Here is a 22,880-nt window from a genome sequence, read left to right on the forward strand (position 1 = left end):
TCAGTAAGACACTCTGGCAGGGCCCCTACACACACACACATGCACACGCATACACTTTAGTTACAGCGTTCACTCTGAAAATGTGATTTTAGATAAACACTCACCAGCCACTTTATTAGGCACAGCACTGGGTTCAGCTGCCCTAATTATTCATGCCATAGATTCAACAAGTTGTTGGAAACATTCTTCTGAGATGATTTTGGACCATGTTGACATGAAAGCACCAAACAGTTGGTGCAGATTTTTCAGGTGCACATCCATGATGTGGATCTCCCATTTGGGATCGATTAGACAGAGATCTGGTGACCATTGAGGCCACTGAGGTTCAGTGAATCAAGTCTAATCAAACCAGGCAACATTTTTCCAATCTATTAATCGTCCAGTTTTGGTGAGTCTGTGTGAACGTCAGTTTCCTGTTGTTAGCTGACAGGAGTGGCACCTGGTCAGGTCTTCTGCTGCTCATCTTCTCCAAGGTTGGACGTGTTCAGAGATGGAGTTCTGCAGATCTTAATTTATGGTGAGTTTGAGTTGCTGTTGCCTTTTTTGTCATCTCAAACCAGTCTGCCCATTCTCCTCTGATCTCTGACATCACCAAATGATTTTCATCCACACAGCTGCCACTCGCTGGATAGTTGATCTTTTTCTGTAAATCCTAGAGTTGACTGTGTATGAAAATTCCTGCAGATCATCAGTTTCTGAGCTACTCAAACTGGCTTATAACTGAACAATAACCATGACACATTCCAAGTCCCTTTCTTCCTCATCCTGATGCGCGTTTTGAACTTCAGCAAGTCGTCTTCACCATGTTTAGACGTCTAAACGCATTAAGCTGCTAGCATGTGATTAGCTGGTTAGCTTTTTGTTAACAAGCTATTTAACAGGTGTAGCTAATAAAGTGGCTGGAGAATGTACAACAGTTTGTTTGTCGGTTCAGCTTACCGTTCTTTTCTTTGAGGACCCTGAGGGCTTGAAGCTGCAGCTCCATGTTTTTCTGAACCATTAATGAGCGAAACATCTGGAAGTCTTCTGTAGCTAGAACTGGCTGGAACACTGGCTGAACAAGAAGAATGAAAAGGTATTTAATATGAAATCAAGCCACGTGACTATATATATATATAAATATACATATATATATATATATAAAACTCAGATCAGATTAACCTGATTTGATCTTTTATGTTTTACTTTATCACCAAGCCCTTCTTGTGGATCAGTACAGGAAGTGCTTAAATAATTTTAGGCATTTAACAGTCTCCAGCTAAACTAAGCTATGTTTTCAAACACTGTGAGATATTAAACGGCTAATCTTTTACATGACTTCCTGTTTCTATTAGGAGTCAATCCTGTATCTAGGCTACAGCTTGGGAAGTCCTTAATACCATCCAGAGTTCTTAAGAGTTGAGCTTCTCTCTTTTTCCTACTTTCAATTTAACTTTTACTCTTCGCATGGCTGCTCTCAATCTTCTTCCTGCCCAGTGCCATCTTTCCTGACTTGATCATAAAAAGTGAAATCAGCCTAAACGGATGAAATGCAACACATCTTGAATTCTCTGATGTCTGTCTGTGTATCATATTCCATCTTTTGAGACAGTTTCTCATTGGGATTATTTTTTTAGTCAAGCAGAAAATCGAAACACATGTTTAAAAGTTATTAAAATATCAACTCAACAGCAACTTGTCTCTTATGAGCAACAAAAAAAAACATGACATAGAAGGCTGTTATAGACTAAATCATTCCAAACACTGCAAAAGCAAAACAAAAAATAATAATAAATAAACAAACAAAAACAAAACAAACATCCATCCATAATCTTTTACCCGCTTCTTCCATTTTGGGTCATGGGGGTCGCCGGTGCCCATGTCCAGCAATCACTGTGCGAGGGGCGGGGTACACCCTGGATGGGTCTCCAGTCCATCAAAGGGTCACATAGAGACAAACGAGACAAACAACCATTCACTCTCTCACTCACACCTAGGAACAATTTAGAGTTACCAATCAGCCTAACATGCATGTTTTTGGTCTGTGGGAGGAAACTGGAGTACCTGGAGAAAACCCACACATGCACAGAGAGAACATGCAGACTCCACCCAGAAAGGCCCCTGGACCGGGATTTGAACCAGGGACCTGCTCGCTGAGAGGCAGCAGCTCTACCATTTGCGCCACCGTGCTGCCCACAAAACAAACAAACAAAATAATAATACTAATAATACTAATAATAATACATAGGGAAGCAAGGTGGCACAACTGGTAGAGTTGCTGCCTCTCAGTGAACTGGTTGCCTCGGATGAAACTAACTATATATATTCTAGAATTGCGCCACTCAAGGTGGCTGCATGTTGGAGCAGCTCTGTTACTTTCAGTCTGAGATTTTGCTTTTGGAAACTTTAATTCCTCCTTTTCTGGATGTAAATCACATTTTCTGGATGATTGTTTCCTCTGGTATCAGATGCTGTGCAGCTGGAAGGATTTTTACTGAAATTTTTTTAGTTTTGGACATTTGTTATGATGCGTAACCATGGCAACAAGGCAGTTTTCTACAACAACAGCAGCTGATTAACATCTCAAAAGCTCAAATAATATCTCAGCTACAGCCCCAAATCTCAAATGAGTTGAAAAGGATGTTATGTGGACGCATTCTCATCTACCTGCCAGCTGTGCTCGAGTGCCTGACCACTGAGATCCTGGAACTAGCAGGAAACACGGCTCATGACAGCGGAAGGACAGGATCGTCCCTCGGCACCTACAGCTGTCTGTCTGCAGCAACAAGGAGCTCGGCAGACTGCTGGGAGGAGTGAGCATCGCTCTGGGAGGAGTTCTACCCGGCATTCGGGCGATCCTACAGCCCGGGGTAACCGAGAGGCCAGTCGAGTCTGGGTGGACGGATCGGACGGCATCTGCAGCCAGTTTCTTAGGATCCACTGTGGGATGGACCTTTACAAGAGATCCTTCCTGTCTACAAACATCAGTATCTATAACATCTCTTAATGAAATGAGGATAATGAGTTACAACAACAAATAATTTACCTTTGGGATTAATAAAGTATTTTTGAATTGAATTTTTTAATTGAATGAAATCCCTGTCCGGTCTTCATTCTGGGTGGAGTTTGCATGTTCTCTCTGTGTATGTGTGGGTTTTCTCCAGGTACTCCAGTTTCCTCCCACAGACCCAAAACATGCATGTTAGACTCTAAATTGTTCCTAGGTGTGATTGAGAGAGTGAATGGTTGTTTGTCTTTATGTGGCCCTTTGATGGACTGGAGACCTGTCCAGGTTGTACCCTGCCTCTTGCACAGTGATGGTTGGACATGGGCACCAGGGACCCCCGCAACCCAAGTAAGGAAGAAGCAGATAAAAATAATGGATGGATGTCTTGCAAATTTTCTGTGGCTCTCGAAAATTAATCAGCAGCAAAAGTACAATAATTGTTGATGATAAAGTAAAAAATCAGTTTTCATCATGCATAATAAAACTTTCACCACACTATTCAGGGCGGCTGAGGCTGAGTGGTTAGAGCAGTCGTCCTCCAATGCGAGAGTTGGGGGTTTGATTCCACTAGCAGTCACATGCCAAAGTGTCCCTGGGCAAGACACTGAACCCCTCATTGTCTCTGATGTGTGTCCCATCGGTGTATGAATGTGATAAAGCACTGATTAATCTTTGTATAGAAATAGTAGAGTGCTGTATGAATGGGTAAATGAGGACACAGATTGTGTTATAAAGTGCTTTGAGTGTCTTGATCAGATAGAAAAGTGCTATATAAGTGCAGTCCATGTACTGTTTATCTCAGTCTCACTTTTTAGGCATAATTGTGGCTTTAAAAAACTGAAATCTAAAGTTGTTAGTGGCTATAAACTAGACTTTAATATAAGCTACAAATGACAAAAACATCCTGAGCAGTTATACATTTGAACCCACAAGAGAAACATTTGCATGAGTGTGTGTGTTGTGTTTATATAGCATATCTGCACCGATAACTATCAACCTCTGCTATTAATCTTTGTTTTAGGGGGACTTAGCTGTCTTTGCAGGGAGTAATTATTTACCTAAGAGGTATATAATGAGATTTGAGACACTCCGGGACTGAAAGTAAATCCTGAATTAAATCTCTTCCAAGCTGGCATGGATATGTCACACTTCTGCTCAGTACCAATAAATAAAAAAAATCTTATGACTAAAGAGTAAAATCTAGAACAACCTTAAAAACTAATTTAATCAAATAGCACACTTAAAAAAAATCTTATCTACATGGAATAGTATGTGAACAAGCACAAGTCAAAAACCAACAGGTTAAGTATATAATCCCCCCCCCCCCCCCCCCCCCCCCCCCACACACACACACACACAAAAAGAAGAAAAAAATATACAAAAGATTGATGCAACATTAAACCTCATAAACCCACCAGAAGACTAACAAAATAAAGTTTTAGGTGTCTAAGCGTTGCTCAACATTTGCTGTAGATATTAAAGCAACTAAATGCACATTATTGTCTTTAACATCATTCTAAAAATGGCAACACTATTAAAATGTTCAAATATTACAATGAAATGCATCGAGAAGAGCACAAAGTTTTGTTAATATACGTATTACACTAGTAATTAGCACTTATTACAGGCGTGACTGACCATAATATTCAATTCAGTTCAATTCAAATATACTTTATTAATCCCAAAGGGAAATTATTTGTTATTGTAACTCGTTATTCTCATTTCATTAAGAGATGTTATAGATACTGATGGCTGTAGGCAGGAAGGATCACTTGTAAAGGTCCATCCCACAGTGGATCCTAAAAACCTGGTTGCAGATGCCGTCCAATCCGTCCACCCAGACTCGGCTGGCCTCTCGGTTCCCCCGGGCTGTAGGACCACCTGAATGCCGGGCTGAACTCCTCCCAGAGCAATGGCTACTCCTCCCAGCAGTCTGCCGAGCTCCTCATACCTGCGGACAGCCAACTGTAGGTGCTGAGGGACGATCCTCTCCTTCCGCTGTCATGAGCCGTGTTTCCTGCTAGTTCCAGGATCTCAGTGGTCAGGCACTTGAGCAGAGCTGGCAGGTAGATGAGAATGCGTCCACAGAACATCATTTTCAACTCATTTGAGAGTTGGGGCCATAGTTGAGATATTATTTGAGCTTTTGAGATGTTAATCAGCTGCTGTTGTTGTAGAAAACTGCCTTGTTGCCATGGTTACGCATCATAACAAATGTCCAAAACCAAAAAAATCTCAGTAAAAATCCTTCCGGCTGCTCAGCATCCGATACCAGAGGAAACAATCATCCAAAAAAATGTGATTTACTTCCAAAAAACCAGGAATTAAAGTTTCCAAAAGCAAAATCTTAGAATGAAAGTAACAGAGCTGCTCCAACATGCAGCCCACCTTGAGCGGCGCAATCTAGATCAGATAGATCTAGATAATATAATAATAATCAAAACATTTTCATTCAGACCACATTTAGAAGTGGTTTGAACTCTGTTTTATCCATATAACTTTTAGGTTTGACCCTTTTTTATGACCATAACTTTCGTAGTCTGAATGAAATCCATCTGCAGCCCCATTGCGGGACCTTGAACTGAAGTGATGCAATATGTTATGGACATATTAGGGGAAAAAAGATCCTATCATCTGCTGGCTGTTTATTTAAATGCATTATACTGTATATCTAAAAAAGTTAAATCTGGTCCTCTGGACATTATTATTGAGCATGCATCAGGATATTATACTGTATACTAAAAGTCCCCTATATTTAAAAAAAACTGCATTTCAAGACTAGTTATATTGTTTTTGAACCTTAATTTGACAATCGTTGCAATATGTTTTCATCTACATTTCATGAGACAACTCTAGTTTTGTTAAATAAAATAAAATAAAAGGGTAGCAGATTATGTCAAAAACTGGCGTCTTGATTTACTTATTAAAACCCCAAAACTATTTTTGCTTCCCTGAAGGAGGAGGAGTGATTATGTAAGCAAATCCCATTGACTCTGCACTCAGGTTATCTGGCAGTCTGACAGTGATGTGCAGAAGGAACTGAAAATACCTGCAGAGATTGGGACTTGGCAAAGGGAGAGGTGCATGCATCCATTAGCTGCTGCTCGTTGATGCCAACCTCCTGCATGTACGTCTCCAGCAGCTTCTCCACCTACGATGGAAAATCATTTTTCAGCGAGTCAGCAGTTTAAAAAAAAACTATTATATGAGAAATTGCAGACCAAAACAGACAAACAAAAAGCTCAGTTTAGCAACTTCTTTACATGCTAACTTGAGTCTACTCACCAGTTTCTTATACTGATGGTGAATTTCTGTATATGATAACTTGTTTTCATCTTCGTCGTCAAAAACTGAAAAAAATATATATATATAATCAAAAGATAATAATAATTTTACCTAAGCCCGTTATTTAAAATCACTTCTATTCAGTGTTACACGCGTTCAGATTTAAATGCCTAAAACTGTTAGCTTGAGTTAGCAATTCGGCTAACTGTGAACTGCAACCTTAATCCTCATCTGTGCCACAAGTAGAGGAAGTCCAGGTTGGTTGTTATACCAACTCTGAGCTCAGCTGTATTAAACAAAGTGCTGATATTAAGCAAGTTATGCAGAAATTGCAAATACAACTTGTAGCTACGTCGACAACATTCAAAGTTAGCATTAGCTTAGCCGCGGTGCACTCCACAGAAAATGCGTCCGCGCAGTCAGACAGAAGTGTTAAACTAAAACGTTAGGGCTTTTTATTATTATTACTACCTGTGCATTTGTTTTCCATAAAGTCTGTGATGGGAATGATCCATTCGGGACTCCCCAGGTAGCCAACGATGCTCTCTACTATCCACTCAGTGTCATCTTCAGCCATCATGTCAGCGATGTTCTACTGGGCCACCAGCTTCACTACAGCTCGAACAAACCCAACCCGTCCAAACGGGTAGAGACATGAGAAAAACTGTTCCCCGTCAACAACATGTTCCCAAGAACCCGCCGCGAACGTTTTTTTTTTTTTTTTTTTTGTCTTTGCGAGATTGGAGAAAAGAAAAGCAAAGTCCTGAATCTGAAAGTCAACAGTGGTGACGCCAAATCGGTTGCTGTGGTAACCGATTCGCCAGTTTGAAGTTGTTGGGTGTGTTATGGCAGTTCGTTGTAACATATAATTAAACAACATAATGTATTTTGTGGCAGTTCGTTGTAACATATAATTAAACAAGGAAAATGTATTTAGACATTTATTTAGATGTTTTCAGATTGAAATTAAAATGTGTAATACGTTTTTGCCTGGAAAAAGATGTCAAGGCCCCTACAACTGAGATTATTAGGAACATCTATGTTCAAAACATCTAAAAAAAATTAAAAATAGCCATTTTAACATTTAGTTACACTAACTATGAATTCAAGATATTGGTAGTTAATTTCTGCCTTGTCCAAATTTCAGTTATTCAAGAACCATCATCTTCATCTCAAACCCAAATAACACGTCAGATATTTAAAACATCTTTCTTTCTTGAACAAATATCTAAAATTTGATTTAAGAAAATAGGAATAAACTAATTTCAAATAAATAATAAATGATTGAAGAAGCGGGTAAAGATAATCGATGGATGTTAGTCATATTTTTTCTCTCAACTGTTTTATGTTATGACTTTTCATACAATTGAAAACACAATCACACAAAAAACACATTATATTTTTTATTAAGAGTAAAAATTAAGTTTTCAGATAATCAGTAGTGTGCAATAACAAGATATTTAATAAATATACATTCCATTTGTATCTTTAAAGGTATAAGATTTCCCTTTTAGTTTAAGTTGCAGAAAGGCTCATAGCTACTGTGCAGAGTTTATAAAGGCAGGACATGCGAGCAGCAAGCATGCCGAAACATTTTAACAGAATAAAGGTAGGCGACATTAGAAAGTTTAACAGTGACAGAAGTTACTCAGGTTCATTCTGCTTAAAGCCGCAGCTCTTCACATACATTTTTGCTTCTCTCATTACAAAAGAACAGCATCTTTTAAACAGTTTTCACTGGAAAGCCCTCCGATTTCTTCAGTGTCACTGAAAGGAATGACAACAAAATAAACATACTGTACATTCAGGCGATACAGAAACATGCCATTTGTTAGTTTTCTGTGAATGCTTTCATTTTACTGTTTGCAAACAATTTCAAACCTTCACATTTTTGTGTTTTCAGATCAAAAATCATCTTCAGCATCATGCATAGGGCATATGAGTCCTGCAAAACAGTCACCGTTTTTCAAGATTAAAGGGGTTTGAACAGCATGTACACAAGTAATATTTTACACAAAGACATGGGTAGAATATATTAGCAGCATTTCTTCCACACATGTGACAATCAACTGATAATAGCAGCATTCCAAACAAGATTTAAGAATAACCAATATGACAGTGTTGTGATGTGCTCTAAAAAACAAATACACGTTGGACTTTCAACGTGTTACGTGTTTGAAGTCGCATCTTTTTCGTGCTTTTGCAAAATCAGACATCATAAAAAAGCAGGCGTTAACAGTTTCAGTAGAGTTTTGATGCAACATTGCTCTTTGTGTGTGATAATTACATTTATTAGCCCTATAATGACTGCAGTCACTGTACTTAGAGAGTTATTTAAAAAAGTGACATAAAAGAGTTAATGAGCTTTATCGAACCATGTATCCTTAAAGGTGATTAAAGCACATTTTTGTCATTTTGATATACAATATAGTTTTTGAATAACCTCCACTAGATGGCAGAAGTTATCCACAATGATGGGACACGTGTTTTTTTTTTGGCACCCAATAGTTTAATCTTCTGTTGATTTAAGTGATTTGGCATCAAATGAGTAATGTATTGTTGCATTTCAGAGCTTACAAAAATACACCCCTTATTTCCCACAAACGTCACATGATTGCAACTGATTAAACTGCTGATTGTTTTGATTACCGAACTGTTTAGTTCAGAAAATGTCCAGCAAAAGATGGTCCATCCCAATTTCTTAAAGCCCAGGTGACACTGAAAATATATTATATGGTCCAAATAAATATTTAGCTACGCTTTCTGTGCATTCTTGCTTCATTTAACAGGTATTTGCCCGCCCTGCCAAAAGAATCCTGACAAAACCTTCATTATATAAAGTTTTGTTTTAAAGTTCTGACCAAAGACAACATGCATATCGTTAATAGAGTTCTCATGATGCAGTCGTTATTGTTTTGTTGTTTGTTTCATGGCTCAGAAAGTTTTAAAAAAGCCGTTTGACACAACCATAAACCACACAAGCATGGTTGTTTAAAGTTCCGCAAACACAAAACATGCCATCATTCATTAAAAAAAAATTAAATTTGCTACAAGTTTCCATTAAAGAGTTAAATAGTTCATCTTCACGGCTAATCTACGGTAAACGTTCAGTCAACGTACAGTAAAGGGAATGCAGAAGAGATTCAGGCATGACTGTACGAGCAGACATGTCGTCGAGGTTCAAACTGCAGCAACTTCAACTGTCAGCTTTGTTAAAAATGTATTGTATTGATTGTGCAGACAGCAGAGATCCACTGACCCAAACAGCAAGTTGCTCACAACACTGTTTGGAAAGATGCTAGAGATTTACATCCGCTTGCTCCCCTTTTAATTTTTTAACATTTATGTAAAAAGAGTAAGTAATATTTGTTATGAGCCCTTCAGATCAGTACTTGTCTTGGTCCAAGGAAAGACATGTGTTGTACATCTCTGCAACTTAAAGTAGTAGTTTTTCAGGAGTAGCAATGCACCGTAAAAAGAACATTTGGCGATATATGTGGATGCATTACTTAATTCAATATCAGCCTTTAAAATAAGCATGCATACTGCCATGTGATTGTGAAAACATTTGCTTTCTTGGATTTAACAAATGCGCTCTGGTGTTTGAGGTTGGAGCATGATGGTTATTGATTCGATAAGTGCCTTTAGAGCTCCAGTTTCTCAACTTTGGGTCAGCTTTCAACACACGTTTATGACACTGTATCCATTAAAAGACTAAAAGCAACATTCAGACTCTGATAAATCTTGTTATGCACATCCACACAAAATTGTGTATCATCATTAATTACCATAGCTGTCTTTGGAGGAGTCTGGAAAATTACAAATGATACTAAAGTGTTACTTGGTTTGGATAACACTAAAAGTTTTGGTTACCGTATTTTTCAGACTATAAGGTGCACTTAAAATCCTTTAATTTTCTCAAAAAACGACAGTGAGCCTTATAATCAGGTGTATTAATTCTGGTTGTGCTTACTGACCTCGAACCGATTTTATGTAGTTATTGTGAATGAGTTGAATAAAGTTTGACTTATCTGACTGTTTTGTTTCACTTAATGCGCCTTACAATCCGATGCGCCTTATGGTCTGAAAAATACAATAGTCAATGTCACACTATCTGAGAGAAACTGAGTCAGAATGTCTGTGTTTTGAAAAGATGCTCTGTTGAAGCTAAATATGATTGTTGCTGCTCTCAGACAGAGAACCATGACCACACTGTCTGATCCATGCCATATTACAAGTGTAAAATTAAAACTCCTAGCTGTAGATCCTTGAATCTTTTTTTTTTTTTTTTTACAATTAGAACCCAAAACATGTGCAGCATCATCTGTTAAGTCAGCTGTTGCTTTCTGACTGGTTTAGAAATTGAAGGTTTTATTTTATATTTTTTAAGTTGTTTCTTTTTAGTTTGTGGTATTTGGTAAAACTGCTACTTGTTTACATAAAAATAAACTGTTAGAAATTCACAATAAATGACAATATTTTGTTCCCAAAATGCTAGTGTAGCTGCACAAACTGTTCTGCTTCCTGTCTCTGCATAAACATGCAGGTGCTATTCTCCCTTTTAAAGGGTGTTAAGTTATGACTGCCAAAACTCTGGTAACACTTCACAATGAGGTACACAAAATTTGCTTAACTACTAGGGAACACCTAAGGAACAAATCAGGAACTAATGGTTAGTTAACCAGTACTTAATGGGGAACACATAGCCAAGCCTTATTAGGGGATTACTGGTTAGTTACCTTGAAAATGAAGCTGAACTAATCAAGAACTAATGGGTAGTTACCAAGAAAACCAAAGAGGAACAAATCAGAAGCTAATGGGTAGTTAACCAGTACTTAATGGGGAACACACAGCCAAGCCTAATTGGGGGACTACTGGTTTGTTACTACAGAAACAGAGGAGAAATTCTACATGTGAGTTCTGAATAAACCCTGCACCAGTGAGGTCACAGCTCATAATTGTCAAAAACTTGTTTTGCTCCTCTTTAGTTTCCTTGGTAACTATTCATTAGTTCTTGATTAGTTCCTCTTTGTTTACAAGGTAAATAACCAGTAGTTCCCTAATAAGGCTTGACTGTGTGTTCCCCAGTAAGTACTGTTTAGCTGCCCATTAGCTCCTGATTCGTTTCACGTTGGTTTCTATGGTAACTACCCATTAGGTCCTGATTAGTTCCTCTTTGTTTTCCAGTAACTATCCAGTAGTCCCCTAATAAGGCTTGGCTGTGTGTTCCCCAGTAAGTACTGGTTAACCAACTCCTGATTTGTTCCTGATTCGTTCCTGAGGCATTCCCTAGTAATTAATCAAATTTTGTGTACCTTATTGTAAAGTGTTACCAAAACTCCTTACATGGCGTACAACATTTAGGCAATCAGTACAAGTTTCAATACTTCTTTACATGAGTAACCTCAATGAAGACAAAACAAACATTAAATGAAGATCAATATGCCATTTGTAAATAAATTAATGTTCCACCTAACCTAAAATATATCGGCTTCCCTCTTGAATCCGTTTAAAGTGCCAGACTGCAGTGAAGGGATTCGTTCTCTCCCAGGTTCTTCTTTATTTGAAGATCTGCAAACCAGATGATGTTTAAATCGTCAAGTTGTTGCTTACAAGAACAAAAGAAAATTGCTACAAAGATCCAGTAGAAATCCACTGAAGAGAGCAGTCAGTTTTCCAGTGAACGTCACAGAGAGCCGCTGCTCTCGGCCGACTGACTGGTTGGATCCAGTGAGCCGTCACAGTTGTGATTATTTTTTTGTGTCTGTCTGTCTTCAAGGTGAGTCATTTCGATTCCAGCCATCTCTTTGTGACTGATCATAGCTGGTGCCTGCTCACCGGCAATGCTTTGGTGACTAATTGTTCTTAATCTGTCCTCATGGTGGGATGTCAGTCCATCGACGTTGAGGTGGTTCCTCAGCAGTTCGGGTTCAGCACCAAACTGACCTGCTCTGATAGGCGCTGGTCCACTGTGTCTGGCTTTGTCTGGCACTTTTTTGGTGATTTGGTGCTTGTTGCAAACAGGGATTTTGTTGGTCTGAAGCGAGCGAGTGTAACGTGAAAACCAGTCCCGCTCAAAAACAGCGTGTAGCTGCTCCACTACTGTGAAGTGCTTTTCTGACATGCTTTCTGGGTGACTGATCACAAGGCCTGCTCCGGTGTTGTATGTAAACTCGTTCCCCACCCAGTCAAGGTTTCCTGTCAGGAAGAAGACCACAGAGGGGAAAAAAAAGTTAAAGGTGTTTTTTTAACAGAGTTGTCAAATCTGTGTGCACAATTGTCTGCATACTCATCCCTGAAACAACGCTTTGCTCAATTTACTGCCCATTTCAGAGCACAGCAGAGATTAATCACACTGCTAAGAAAATAAACCTTTTGTTTATAGTCCAATTACCACACTTAATCTTCTAAACTTTATCAATTAACCATTCAGTGAATGATCCGAAGATAAATCTGAATCAAATCAGTATTTTGATTGTTTTTAAAAACAGCATCCTGTTTTATTTGCACATTTTTGAAGGCACTCTGCAGACAGGTTATCCCAAACATCTGGGAAAACTAACTGCAGAGCGTGGTTGGCTCTGGCTCAGATCCTTTGGTCTCTTACTGTATTCTCAGACACACTCAGTGATGTTGAGATCAGGGCTCTGTGCACACCACACCACCACTTCCAGAACTCTTTGTTCTTCTTTGAGTTGACGATGGTTCTTAATGGAATTAGCTATATAACCAATCAGACATCACCTGATGGAATCACATCATGAACAAGTATCTGCTTGTTGTTCTCAGCATTCAGGTTACCAAGAATCTTGATCAAGTCCCAAACTGTGTTTACTCCCAGACTCTCATAAAGTAATCAGTGGTGCAAATCTATAACTCGTTAACTTTGGAGTCAACTCAACTCAAGAGTTTACTCTAAAGAGGAAAAAAACAGTTGGTGCTAAGATGGACTGGGGCCCGCCCTCTCCCATGGTGCCCGCCCTCTCCCTCGTAGACAGTCATGCCAAACTGGTTCAAAACACCAAAGTCCATGCTCAATAATCCAGGTAGAAATGTTGTAGCACAAAAAATTAAAAATTAAAATAAACCATCCAGATGACCTGATTGAACATTTTTGGATTTCATACCTGGATTAGTGAGCATGAACTTTGGTGACATATTGTCAGTGGTACATATTGCACAAAATCTTTACTTTAGCATTAACTGTTTGTACCTGCATGTCAGTTAACCAAATATGTTATCACAATAGGCTGGTGCTGATGAACCCAGTGGTGCAGGCATGCAGGCAAGAACTCAGGATAAAGATATAAAATAGGAGATTTATTAACAAAACAAGAAGCTGACAGGGCAGCAAAACAAACATATAATGATCAGTGGACTACTCACGATACAGATGGGTCATCACCAGTGAACAGTAAACAATGACAGGATGAGACCCCACACAGACACAGACATATATACAGTACAATGACTAATGAGACAAAACACCTGTGAAGACACACAGCTGAAATACATCAGGGGAAATGATGAACTGGGAAACCAGGGAGTGCAGGAACAAAGACACAGCACCAGATGGAGGCATACACTAGGAAAACACAAACCCTATAGAAAACAGAAACTAAGGATCAGAAGAACACAAGACAAACACAACACAAGAGACAAACCACAACTCCTACATATTTCTTGAAGTTCTGACCAAATTTCAACAGTACATTTTGAAAGTAATCACTGGATGTACATCCACATCCATTGATTAACCCAGTCCAATCCACCACAGCTTATCAAGTTTAGCCATCACAAATTGCACTAACTGGGTCAAATTTACAGATACTGAGATAAATCATAGTTTGTTGGTAGCTGAGAGTCATCTTCAACACAGATTTTGAGCACCAAAACATCTTGATGCAGACTTGCATGAGATTGTTCATCAGGTCCTTTACAAGATTAGACTAAATCAGCTATAACTCCCTCATTTCTCATTCTGAAATGATCAATTTTAAACTCGGTCATTCCTTCAAGGAATACAAGGCTTTTAACTATTATAGTTCTTTCCAGTCCGTTGATGAACAAACTACCTTCTGAATATTTTTGTTTTTGACTCAGAGCACCCGGCTGCCATATTGGAAAGAAGGCACAAGGTGTTGTTCACCCATTGCTTAGTTTCCTTGGCTGACCACTGCATCTACACCCTTCAGTTTCACTGTTTTTCGTTGTGCTTCTTTAAAAGAGCTTGAACAGGGTGTGCTGACACCTCAGACTGCTTTAACACTTTGCCCAGGAGAGAGAAAGACCTTGCTGATGTAATCTAACTACCGTAACTTGTGTTTTGTTGCTGTGGTCAGTCATATGGTTGGTGGAATTAATTAATGATACATGTGAATATAATGGTGTAAAATCCCTGACTTTGTGCCTGTGTATCTAAAAGAAGCTGATGCCGTTTTAAAAACTATAGGTGGTCTCAAGAAATATGATTTGATTCAAAATTCTCTTTTATTTTTAGCTCAATTTGCAATGAGTAAATTTATTAATAAGCAATCTTAATAAAAAAAACCTTTGCACAGTATGACATATAAAATATTTCCCCTTTCGGTTTCATTTGACCTGTAATTCAATGATTAAAAAAATTACATAAAATACAACAATGAAAATGAACGAGTTGCCTTTTAATGGGAATTTTTTTTTCTATGCTCACTTTCCAAAAGGAAACAAATGTACAACTATTCCACTTATAATTAGATCTGTATGAGGTGAGTAAAGAGGTGTAGGTCACTGTCATAAAGTCCTGCAGATAAGCTTACCTAAATAAATGGCTCTGTCAGTAACCATAAACCTGTTGTGGTTTATTCCGCTGAGACTGCCGTCCCCCTGCTCTTTGGGGCTGAAGAACTTCTGCACACACAATCAAAGACACAGTGGTGCTGTGAGCGCTGATAAAGTGCAGCCGTGGAGCTGAAAATAGCACCGAGTGCTGTTGAACTTACAGCTTCCAGGGAACAGTTGGCCTGCTCCATACACAGACTCTTCAGGGACCAGATGAAGTTGAAAGTAAGTGGATTTGTTTCTTCCCAGCAACTTATCATCAGGCGGACTCGCACCTTCCTCAAGATCAGAGCCTCCCTTATGAGGTCGTCGATACGAGACCAGTATCTTGGCACAGGAACATGTACGAACACGGGCAGAAAGCCAGAAAGACAAAGAGGGACACACAGAGTTTAATGGCTTGAATCAAAGCGTTGTGTTCAATCTCTTAATGGTTAATGTAGTGCTGTGGCAGAGGGGCTCTAACCTCAGCGTGCTGCTCACTGCATTGCTCCTCACCAGGGGCAGGTAATCAATGATGGAAATGTATATGAATTGCCGGGCCTGCTGGATGACCCTGGAAATGGCTTCTAGATCACTACTACGATCTTTGGGGATGAAAACATCTGGCGAGCTCTGTTAACAGAGGAGGGAGGGAGTTAGGAGGTACCGTATTTTTCACAGTACAAGTCGTGGTTTTTAAATAATTTGCATGCCCTTGTCTGCTTTCCGATGAGCAAAGGTAACCACTGGAGGTAGCGATAAGCACCTTTGCTTGCAGCCTCTCCTCCAAGGGGTCCGGAAGCTTACTTCAGCGCCGTGGTTTTACCTGTAGCTGTCTAAAGTAGCCTCATTAAGGCTGCGGCGAGGTGATTCATCCAGAATATTAACGACCTTAAATCCGTGAGTCACACCCTAATCTCACTCTGTTACCTCGAACCTCCAAGCAGCAGGGAATGGATCTTCTGGTCCAGAGAAACTCGCGTTGTGGCCGCTCACCTCTCACATTAGCGTTGCAATTGTTAACTGTTCTGGCAATCTTTAGGGCCCTGGAAACGGGCTCAAGGGTGTTGTTTATCAACTAGGAAACCTTTACAAAAACCTCCTGTTATTGGTGTTGTTAAGTGAACCAAGCATTTCCATGTTTTGCTCATTAAGGGTGAAATAATAGTCCAGATTTGTACGTTTTGCGTTGCTTTTAATCAATAGTTTGCGCAGGGGTACAGCAACAGGCACAATTTTATAATGATTAATTTTTCATGAGTACATAGGATACACTTTCTTCCCTAAATAAGGCGATGACTACTATCTGTGGAAATTCTAAACCTCAAGAGCCCTTGAGGGTTTACAGATACTGCCTTCACATAGATCCTTCACAACTCAAGCCAAAAGATGTTCTCCCTCAACTCCCTCATGAACCAGAAGCACCTTCGAGCAAATCTCACCAGTAACCAATTTAGTACTCCCAAATTTATTCTGTATGCTGTTCTTCCAATTTGATGAAACAATTTAATTAGAGCAGAGTAAGATTGAGGTCGTCCGCTTACCATGATTTTGGGGTGACCCTTAGTGAGTCACCGTGGGGTAAGGGCAAATTTCCAGTTCTCTAGGAGAGAGACACCGGCCGATCCTCAAAGGCAAGTACAACTATTCCAAATTAGAGAATCAGAGTTTTTGGACGGGCCCAGGTCAAGCAATTAATAGAAGTTGGAAGCTCATCCAGTTTGAGTGTTGACGAAAGAAAGCTTAAATCCAATCCCATGTCAGTGAAGAAAAGAATTAACTCCCATCATCGTCTCAAAACTGGTAAAATCCAACTCCTTTTAGGCTCCCTCTGATCCGACGAGCTTGTCCATCGCCTGTAATCTCCTCTGCTCAGCTCTTCAGTTCAGCTTCGACTCTGCATTGACCAGGTTCATTCTGTCCAGTCTGTATTTAAAGACTTATTCATCCCTCCTCCTCTTAAGGAGGGGTTATGGAAAATTACATCATCTCTTTTCCAGTAACTTCTCTGCTGTTTTGCACCTCAACCGGTTCAGACCGGTTTTCTCGGTACTTTCCAGAACTTGTTTTGCTCAAAGATGCGTCATCATGAGATGAGTTGTGTTTGAACTCTCTGACTCCTTGTTTTCCTCCTACTGCTCGAGGCAGGCCCAGACATGTTCTTAGGTGGGCATGCTCAGACATGTTCAATGTTACTGAGGCCTCTTCAACTTTACCATTTCACAAGCAAAAGTGAATCACACAATCCTACATAAGATTATACAATGTCTTAAAGATTAACACTTTCATTAGTTGATTATGTGTTGATTATTAGTAAAACAGTTTGGTTACACATTATCAAAACAGTAAAACACTTTTGATTACACATTATCATTTTCAGCTTGATTTAAAGCTTGAGTTCAGTCCTTCTGCTGCTGAGGAGAACTTTTGATCAGGCTTCATTTTTCTTAAAGCTGGTGGTCTGTTCATGCATTATCACCACAGACACCTGGTTTATTGACACCCTGCAACTTATAGGCCAAAACAACATATTTATGGATTTGTTTCCCATCTTTATAAACCTATTTTTGGCTGACATATGACCGTTTTCATTCATTCTGACTGAAAAAAATTGAACAGTACCATTTTCAGCCACTAGATGGCAGTCGAGTAGTAAGGCATGCCGTTGTATCATGTAATGGAGTTAAACTCAAAGCAGTTTGCTCCTCAGATAAATAATGTTAAATTATTATTTTTAAATGTGAATGTTTTTGTTAACTTATTTTATATATGAATTTTTCTGTTCAGTGTCCGGAGATGACTTCTGTTGTGACTTGGTGCTATATAAATAAACTGAATTGAATTAATAGGTAAAAGTGACTATTAATGACACAATCAGTTTGGCATAGACTGCCACCGTCGTCTGCCACCGTCATCTGCCACCATCATCTGCCACCATCATCTGCCACTATTGTCTGCCTGGAGCAACCGAATCAGCTTCATTTTGCTGCACCGCCCCGGCGAAATGCAACTGATTTGACCGTCAAAGTGTGTTTATTGAGTAAACGTTAGACTGAGACACACCTTTACTATAATTTCGAACAAACAAATAATTGTTTTTAAGTGTTTATCTTGTTCAATTTTGAAGAAATGCGGAGGCTCATCCCTCTGCGTGTGCCTGCTTCTGGGAATCGGGTTTTGAAATGCAGCTGATTTGACCACAAAAGTGCATTTATTAAGCAAAAGTTAGACTGAGACACTCCATCCATCCATCCATTATCTTTACCCGTTTATTCCATTTTGGGTTACGGGGGTCGCTGGTGCCCATGTCCAGCAATCACTGTGCGAGGGGCGGGGTACACCCTGGACGGGTCGCAAGTCCGACTGAGACACTCATTTACTATAATTTTGAGCAAACAAATAATTGTTTTTAGGTGTTAATCTTGTTAAATTTTTGTTAAAGTCCTCCTGTGTACGCCCCCGTGGCCACCATTTGGCAGCCCATCGATTTTTGGCACAACACCGGCCCACATTTCCGGGTTCAACCCACATTTCTAGGTTGTCACCACTGACGCGTCACACATAATAGATGCGACGTATATGGCAAAGTGACCTATTTATGGATGTTTCCACCTTTTTAGACATATTTGGACTGATGAGACTTATAGGGCGGTATGACGTGTACGGCAGAAAATACGGTAGGTGTTGGTACTGTGGAGCAGAGGACACACAACAGCTGATTGCACTTGAAAGAGACACATAAATGAGATGAGAGCACTGCATAAGCACTTTATCATTGGGGAAAAAATCTTAATAATATATAGAATTATACGATGATTAACAATGATAACATCATGCCAACAAACCCATCTTCATTCACCTGATAGGTAGAATTTGATGTTGTTTTTATGAAGAGTTGATGTTTTGTCATTTGTTTAAAAAGTCTCAAAAGAGCAGCTTTAACTTTCCGGGAGAAAGCCACTGAATGATTAACACAGGGTGTGTGTGCTTGCTTTATTTTGGCTGGTAAATGTCACCATCACTCATCTCTGGGAAAGAAACCACATTAAAAGATGCATCATCTTTCAGACACAGTTATTAATCCACCTGTCACTTCTGCAGCCCATAGCTTCTACACTTTAATGTGCTGTACAAACACATTTTATGGGTTTTAATTTGTTACTCTGTTTTATTTTTGTGATGTTTATAGGATTTTTATGCTGAAAGGTTAAATTTTAAAATACAGAACGAATCTGACAATATGTTTAATAGCTTCATCTTTACAACTGAGCTGCACCCACATGAGTTTTTTTATTTTATTTATTCTTCTGTATCACTTATTTCTCTGTGTGAATGGGTATAGATTGTGCTCACAACACCTTTTACAGTCTCCATTTTGACCTGTTTAGGTGTAACTTATGATGCTTTAAATCATCTTAATGGTGACATGAATGACAGCCACACCCAACATCAGCCTGAGCTAATTCTGTAAGATGAAGGTTGACCATGAAAAATGCATGTCATGAATGCAAACTGAGATCAGTTTTAAACACTTGTTTTGAACTATTATTTGAGTTTACTATTAGAATGATTAAACCAAATTATTTTAGAGTTACATCTTAATAGCCAAGAAATATTTTTATGCTTATGATTTTACAATGCTAACGGTGATAAACACACAAACTAGTTGTGCAATGCTACACATATAAAGTGCCAAAGAAGCATTTTTATGATGCAAACCGCACTTGATCAGTGATGGTGCTTGAGGTTGTCAGGTCATATTTGTGTTTTGGGTATTACGAACATCATGCAGTCTCCAAGGCAGGTCTGAGTCCTACAGCAGCAGCTCACAGGTCTGTCTCAACCAGAATCATTTGACATCATTGATTCCAGCACAAGGTCACTGTTTCCAGTCTTTGCCAGTATTTAGTCTGGTTTGCCTTGGACTGTTTGGTCCACATAGTTTATGATGCCAAGCTTGACTATAAGCTTGACTTATATAGACTATAACCATCTTATCACCATCAAACTGGTTGGCCCACTATGTGAGTGTGCTGCTTGTGGGAATGAATTTGTTGTGACTCCTCGGACTGATGAAGTCCTTTGGATGAAGGACGAAAAGTTTAAACAAAAAAAGAAACCATCCAGAGGACCTGACTTAACTTTGTTGGATTTTTTACCTGGATTATTGAGCATGAACTTTGATGAAAGCTTGATTATAGTTTGAACAACAGAAAGGTTCTAGGTGCTGTGGAGAGCTTTGTGACTGTTCTACTTCAAAAATCTGTGGAGCTGAGGTGCAGAAGGGTCATGGCCTCTTACTAACACATCTCAGGACCAGAGGGGATAAAGTTTCTGAATGTCAAATGTTGACAAGAACAATACATTTCTGTAGAACCTTTTGATATCACTGTGAAGTTGTAACCATCTGGTTATAAATCTCAAATTTGATATCAGTTTATACTAATAAACATCTAACCCCGTGCTTGAATATGTGAGTTTTATACCTAGCAAGAAATATGGATCACAATGTGACTGACTTACAGAGATGTAGGATTCAGCTTCTGTGCTGTTGAATGTGACAATCACTGGTTTGTCTCTGTTAAAATAAGGGAAGAGTCGTTTGGACCAGAAGCTGGGGATGAAGTCTTTATGCTGGAGGCCCCAATAGAGGCTGAACACTCTGTGGAGGTCCAAAGCCAGACACGTGCAGTTGTATACCAACACACCAAGCTCCTTTCTCTGCAGGGCAGACAGAAAACATACAAATACCCTAATTATGGATCAAATAGCTTCATTCAACAAAAAAGATGGTTTTCATTTTAGCAACTGTATTATTTTTTTTATTAGACCTTTACTTATACATGTTAGTTCCCGTTGAGCCTCGAAGACTCGTTTACAAGAGAGACCTGTTACATACATTTATTCTATTTATTTTTAGCCTGAAAAAGAGCATGTCACACAAAACCTTTATTCAGATTCAGTCACCTGTTTTGTACTATTTTAACACATTTATACAGGTTCATCTAAAAAAAATTAGAATATAGAGAAAAAGCTCAAATTTGTGTCAGTCATTTGAGAATGTGAAACTCATTCATTGCACAGAGTGAAATATTTCAATCCTTTAGTTTCTGTAGTTTTGATGATTATGCTTTACAAATAATGAAAAATTAAAATTCAGTGTCGTAGAAAATTAGAATATTCCACATCAAGCTTTCACCATCACCTTTGTCAGTGTGGGCATGAGCTGAATCCTGCTGGAAAATGAAATCAGCATCTCCATAATCATCAACAGAAGGAAGCATGAAGTGCTCTAAAATGTCCTGGTAGATGCTGTGCTGACTGTGGATTTCAGAAAACACAGTGGACCAACACCAGCAGAGGACATGGCACCAAATCATCACTGACTGAGGAAACTTCACTCTGGACTTCAAGCAACATGGATTCTGTTCCTCTTCTCTTCCTCCAGACTCTGGGACCTTGATTTCCAAATAACAAGAACCTTTACTTTCAAGTGAAAAGAGGACATTGGACCACTGAGTAAGAGTGCAGTTTTTTGTCTCCTCAGCCAGGTAAGACACTTTTTACATCTCTGGTTCAGGAGTGGCTGGACTTGATGAATGAGACATTTAGCTCATGTCTAAGAGTTAATCAGCTGATCAGGGTGTGACACCAGGAGTTTAAAATATTGAACCTCTTCACAACATTCAACTTTTCTGAGCCAATGAAGTTTAGTTTTTCATTATTTGTGAGCCATAACCATCAAAATAATAAGAAATAAAGGCTTGAAATATTTCACGCTGTGTAATGAATAAGTATTACACAAGTTTCACTTTCTGAAATGACTGACAAAACATAGAACTTTGTCACAATATTCAAATTTTTTTAGATGCACTTGTACGTTGATGACCAACCCAAACTTTAATTTATTTATTTTGCATGAATGTGGTTTTATTATGCTTTCTCAGGACGTACAGAAACACTCTAGTTCCTTCACAGTCTCTGTTAAAGTATTTGCATTTCTGTGTATGTTGTAGATTGGGACTGGTCTAAATTACTGTGGTCAGAGATTTCCAGTCCATGCTGGCGCTGCCGATGTAGAAATGTTTCCGATCAACCACCCAGAAGGACGAGTGGATGTTTCCCTTAGTCAAGGCTGTCGTGTTCACCTTGTGAACCTCAGCATCTACAAATTGGAAGTGAAAAAGTAAAAGTAAAAGAGATTAATTAAAGAAAGACATCAGGCAGCAAAAGACACATAAAGGAGATTAAATGAGAGGCAAGGAGACTGATGAAGAAACATATCGAGAGGAAGACGGTATCGACAAAAAATAAAATGGTAACAAGAGTTAGTAACTGAGAGGTATTACTTAAAGGAGAAGACAAAACTAAGCAGCAACATGTTTCACTACAAGCAGACAGAAAGTTTCAAACAGATGAGGAGAGCTGACATTGTTTTGCCAGTGTGTCCAGGTCAGCTGACTTGACGTCCCCACAGGAGATTTTCAACTGGATTCCTTTTGCTTTCAGCCCCTGCAGCCTGGACAACAGGTCCTTGCCCTGAGAAACAAATACCATCAAATCATAATGTTAACAGGACACGCATGCACTTTTATTCAGACAAGGCAGACTAACGTCTTTAAATGTGCCTCATCCTTTTGCAGGACTGTATATGATGATTTTGTGGAAGAGAGAATTTGAACAATTTTTAACCGATACATATTTTTAGTTTGAGTATTTTAACCTTTAAATTAGGGATGCACGATATTATCGGCATATCGGTTGATATTAGCGATAAAGTTAAATATTGGACGTTCCATCAAAATAA

The 22,880-nt window shown here is 39.0% G+C and overlaps 2 protein-coding genes across 2 annotated transcripts in view; both read right to left on the reverse strand.

The window, feature by feature from the left end:
- Positions 1-7,096, reverse strand: part of cfap36 (cilia and flagella associated protein 36) — a gene marked incomplete in the record, with an annotated part of 11,251 nt that extends 4,155 nt beyond the window's left edge. Inside the window, 5 exon segments of the mRNA XM_037685893.1 lie at positions 1-25; positions 940-1,054; positions 6,036-6,137; positions 6,272-6,336; positions 6,743-7,096. Coding sequence (XP_037541821.1) covers positions 1-25; positions 940-1,054; positions 6,036-6,137; positions 6,272-6,336; positions 6,743-6,851 — 416 coding nt within the window.
- Positions 7,097-11,957: 4,861 nt separating this feature from the next.
- Positions 11,958-22,880, reverse strand: part of LOC119429479 (inactive phospholipase D5-like) — a 78,666-nt gene continuing 67,743 nt past the window's right edge. The window contains exons 4-10 of the mRNA XM_037697129.1: positions 22,504-22,612; positions 22,111-22,238; positions 20,597-20,794; positions 15,558-15,706; positions 15,253-15,418; positions 15,070-15,160; positions 11,958-12,469 (exon numbers count right to left, since the gene is read on the reverse strand). Of these exons, the coding sequence (XP_037553057.1) occupies positions 11,958-12,469; positions 15,070-15,160; positions 15,253-15,418; positions 15,558-15,706; positions 20,597-20,794; positions 22,111-22,238; positions 22,504-22,612 (1,353 nt within the window). The remainder of the gene's footprint in view (positions 12,470-15,069; positions 15,161-15,252; positions 15,419-15,557; positions 15,707-20,596; positions 20,795-22,110; positions 22,239-22,503; positions 22,613-22,880) is intronic.

The sequence above is a fragment of the Nematolebias whitei genome, chromosome 1 (genome assembly GCF_014905685.2).
Source record: "Nematolebias whitei isolate Nwh7 chromosome 1, NemWhi1, whole genome shotgun sequence".
NCBI lineage: Eukaryota > Metazoa > Chordata > Actinopteri > Cyprinodontiformes > Rivulidae > Nematolebias > Nematolebias whitei.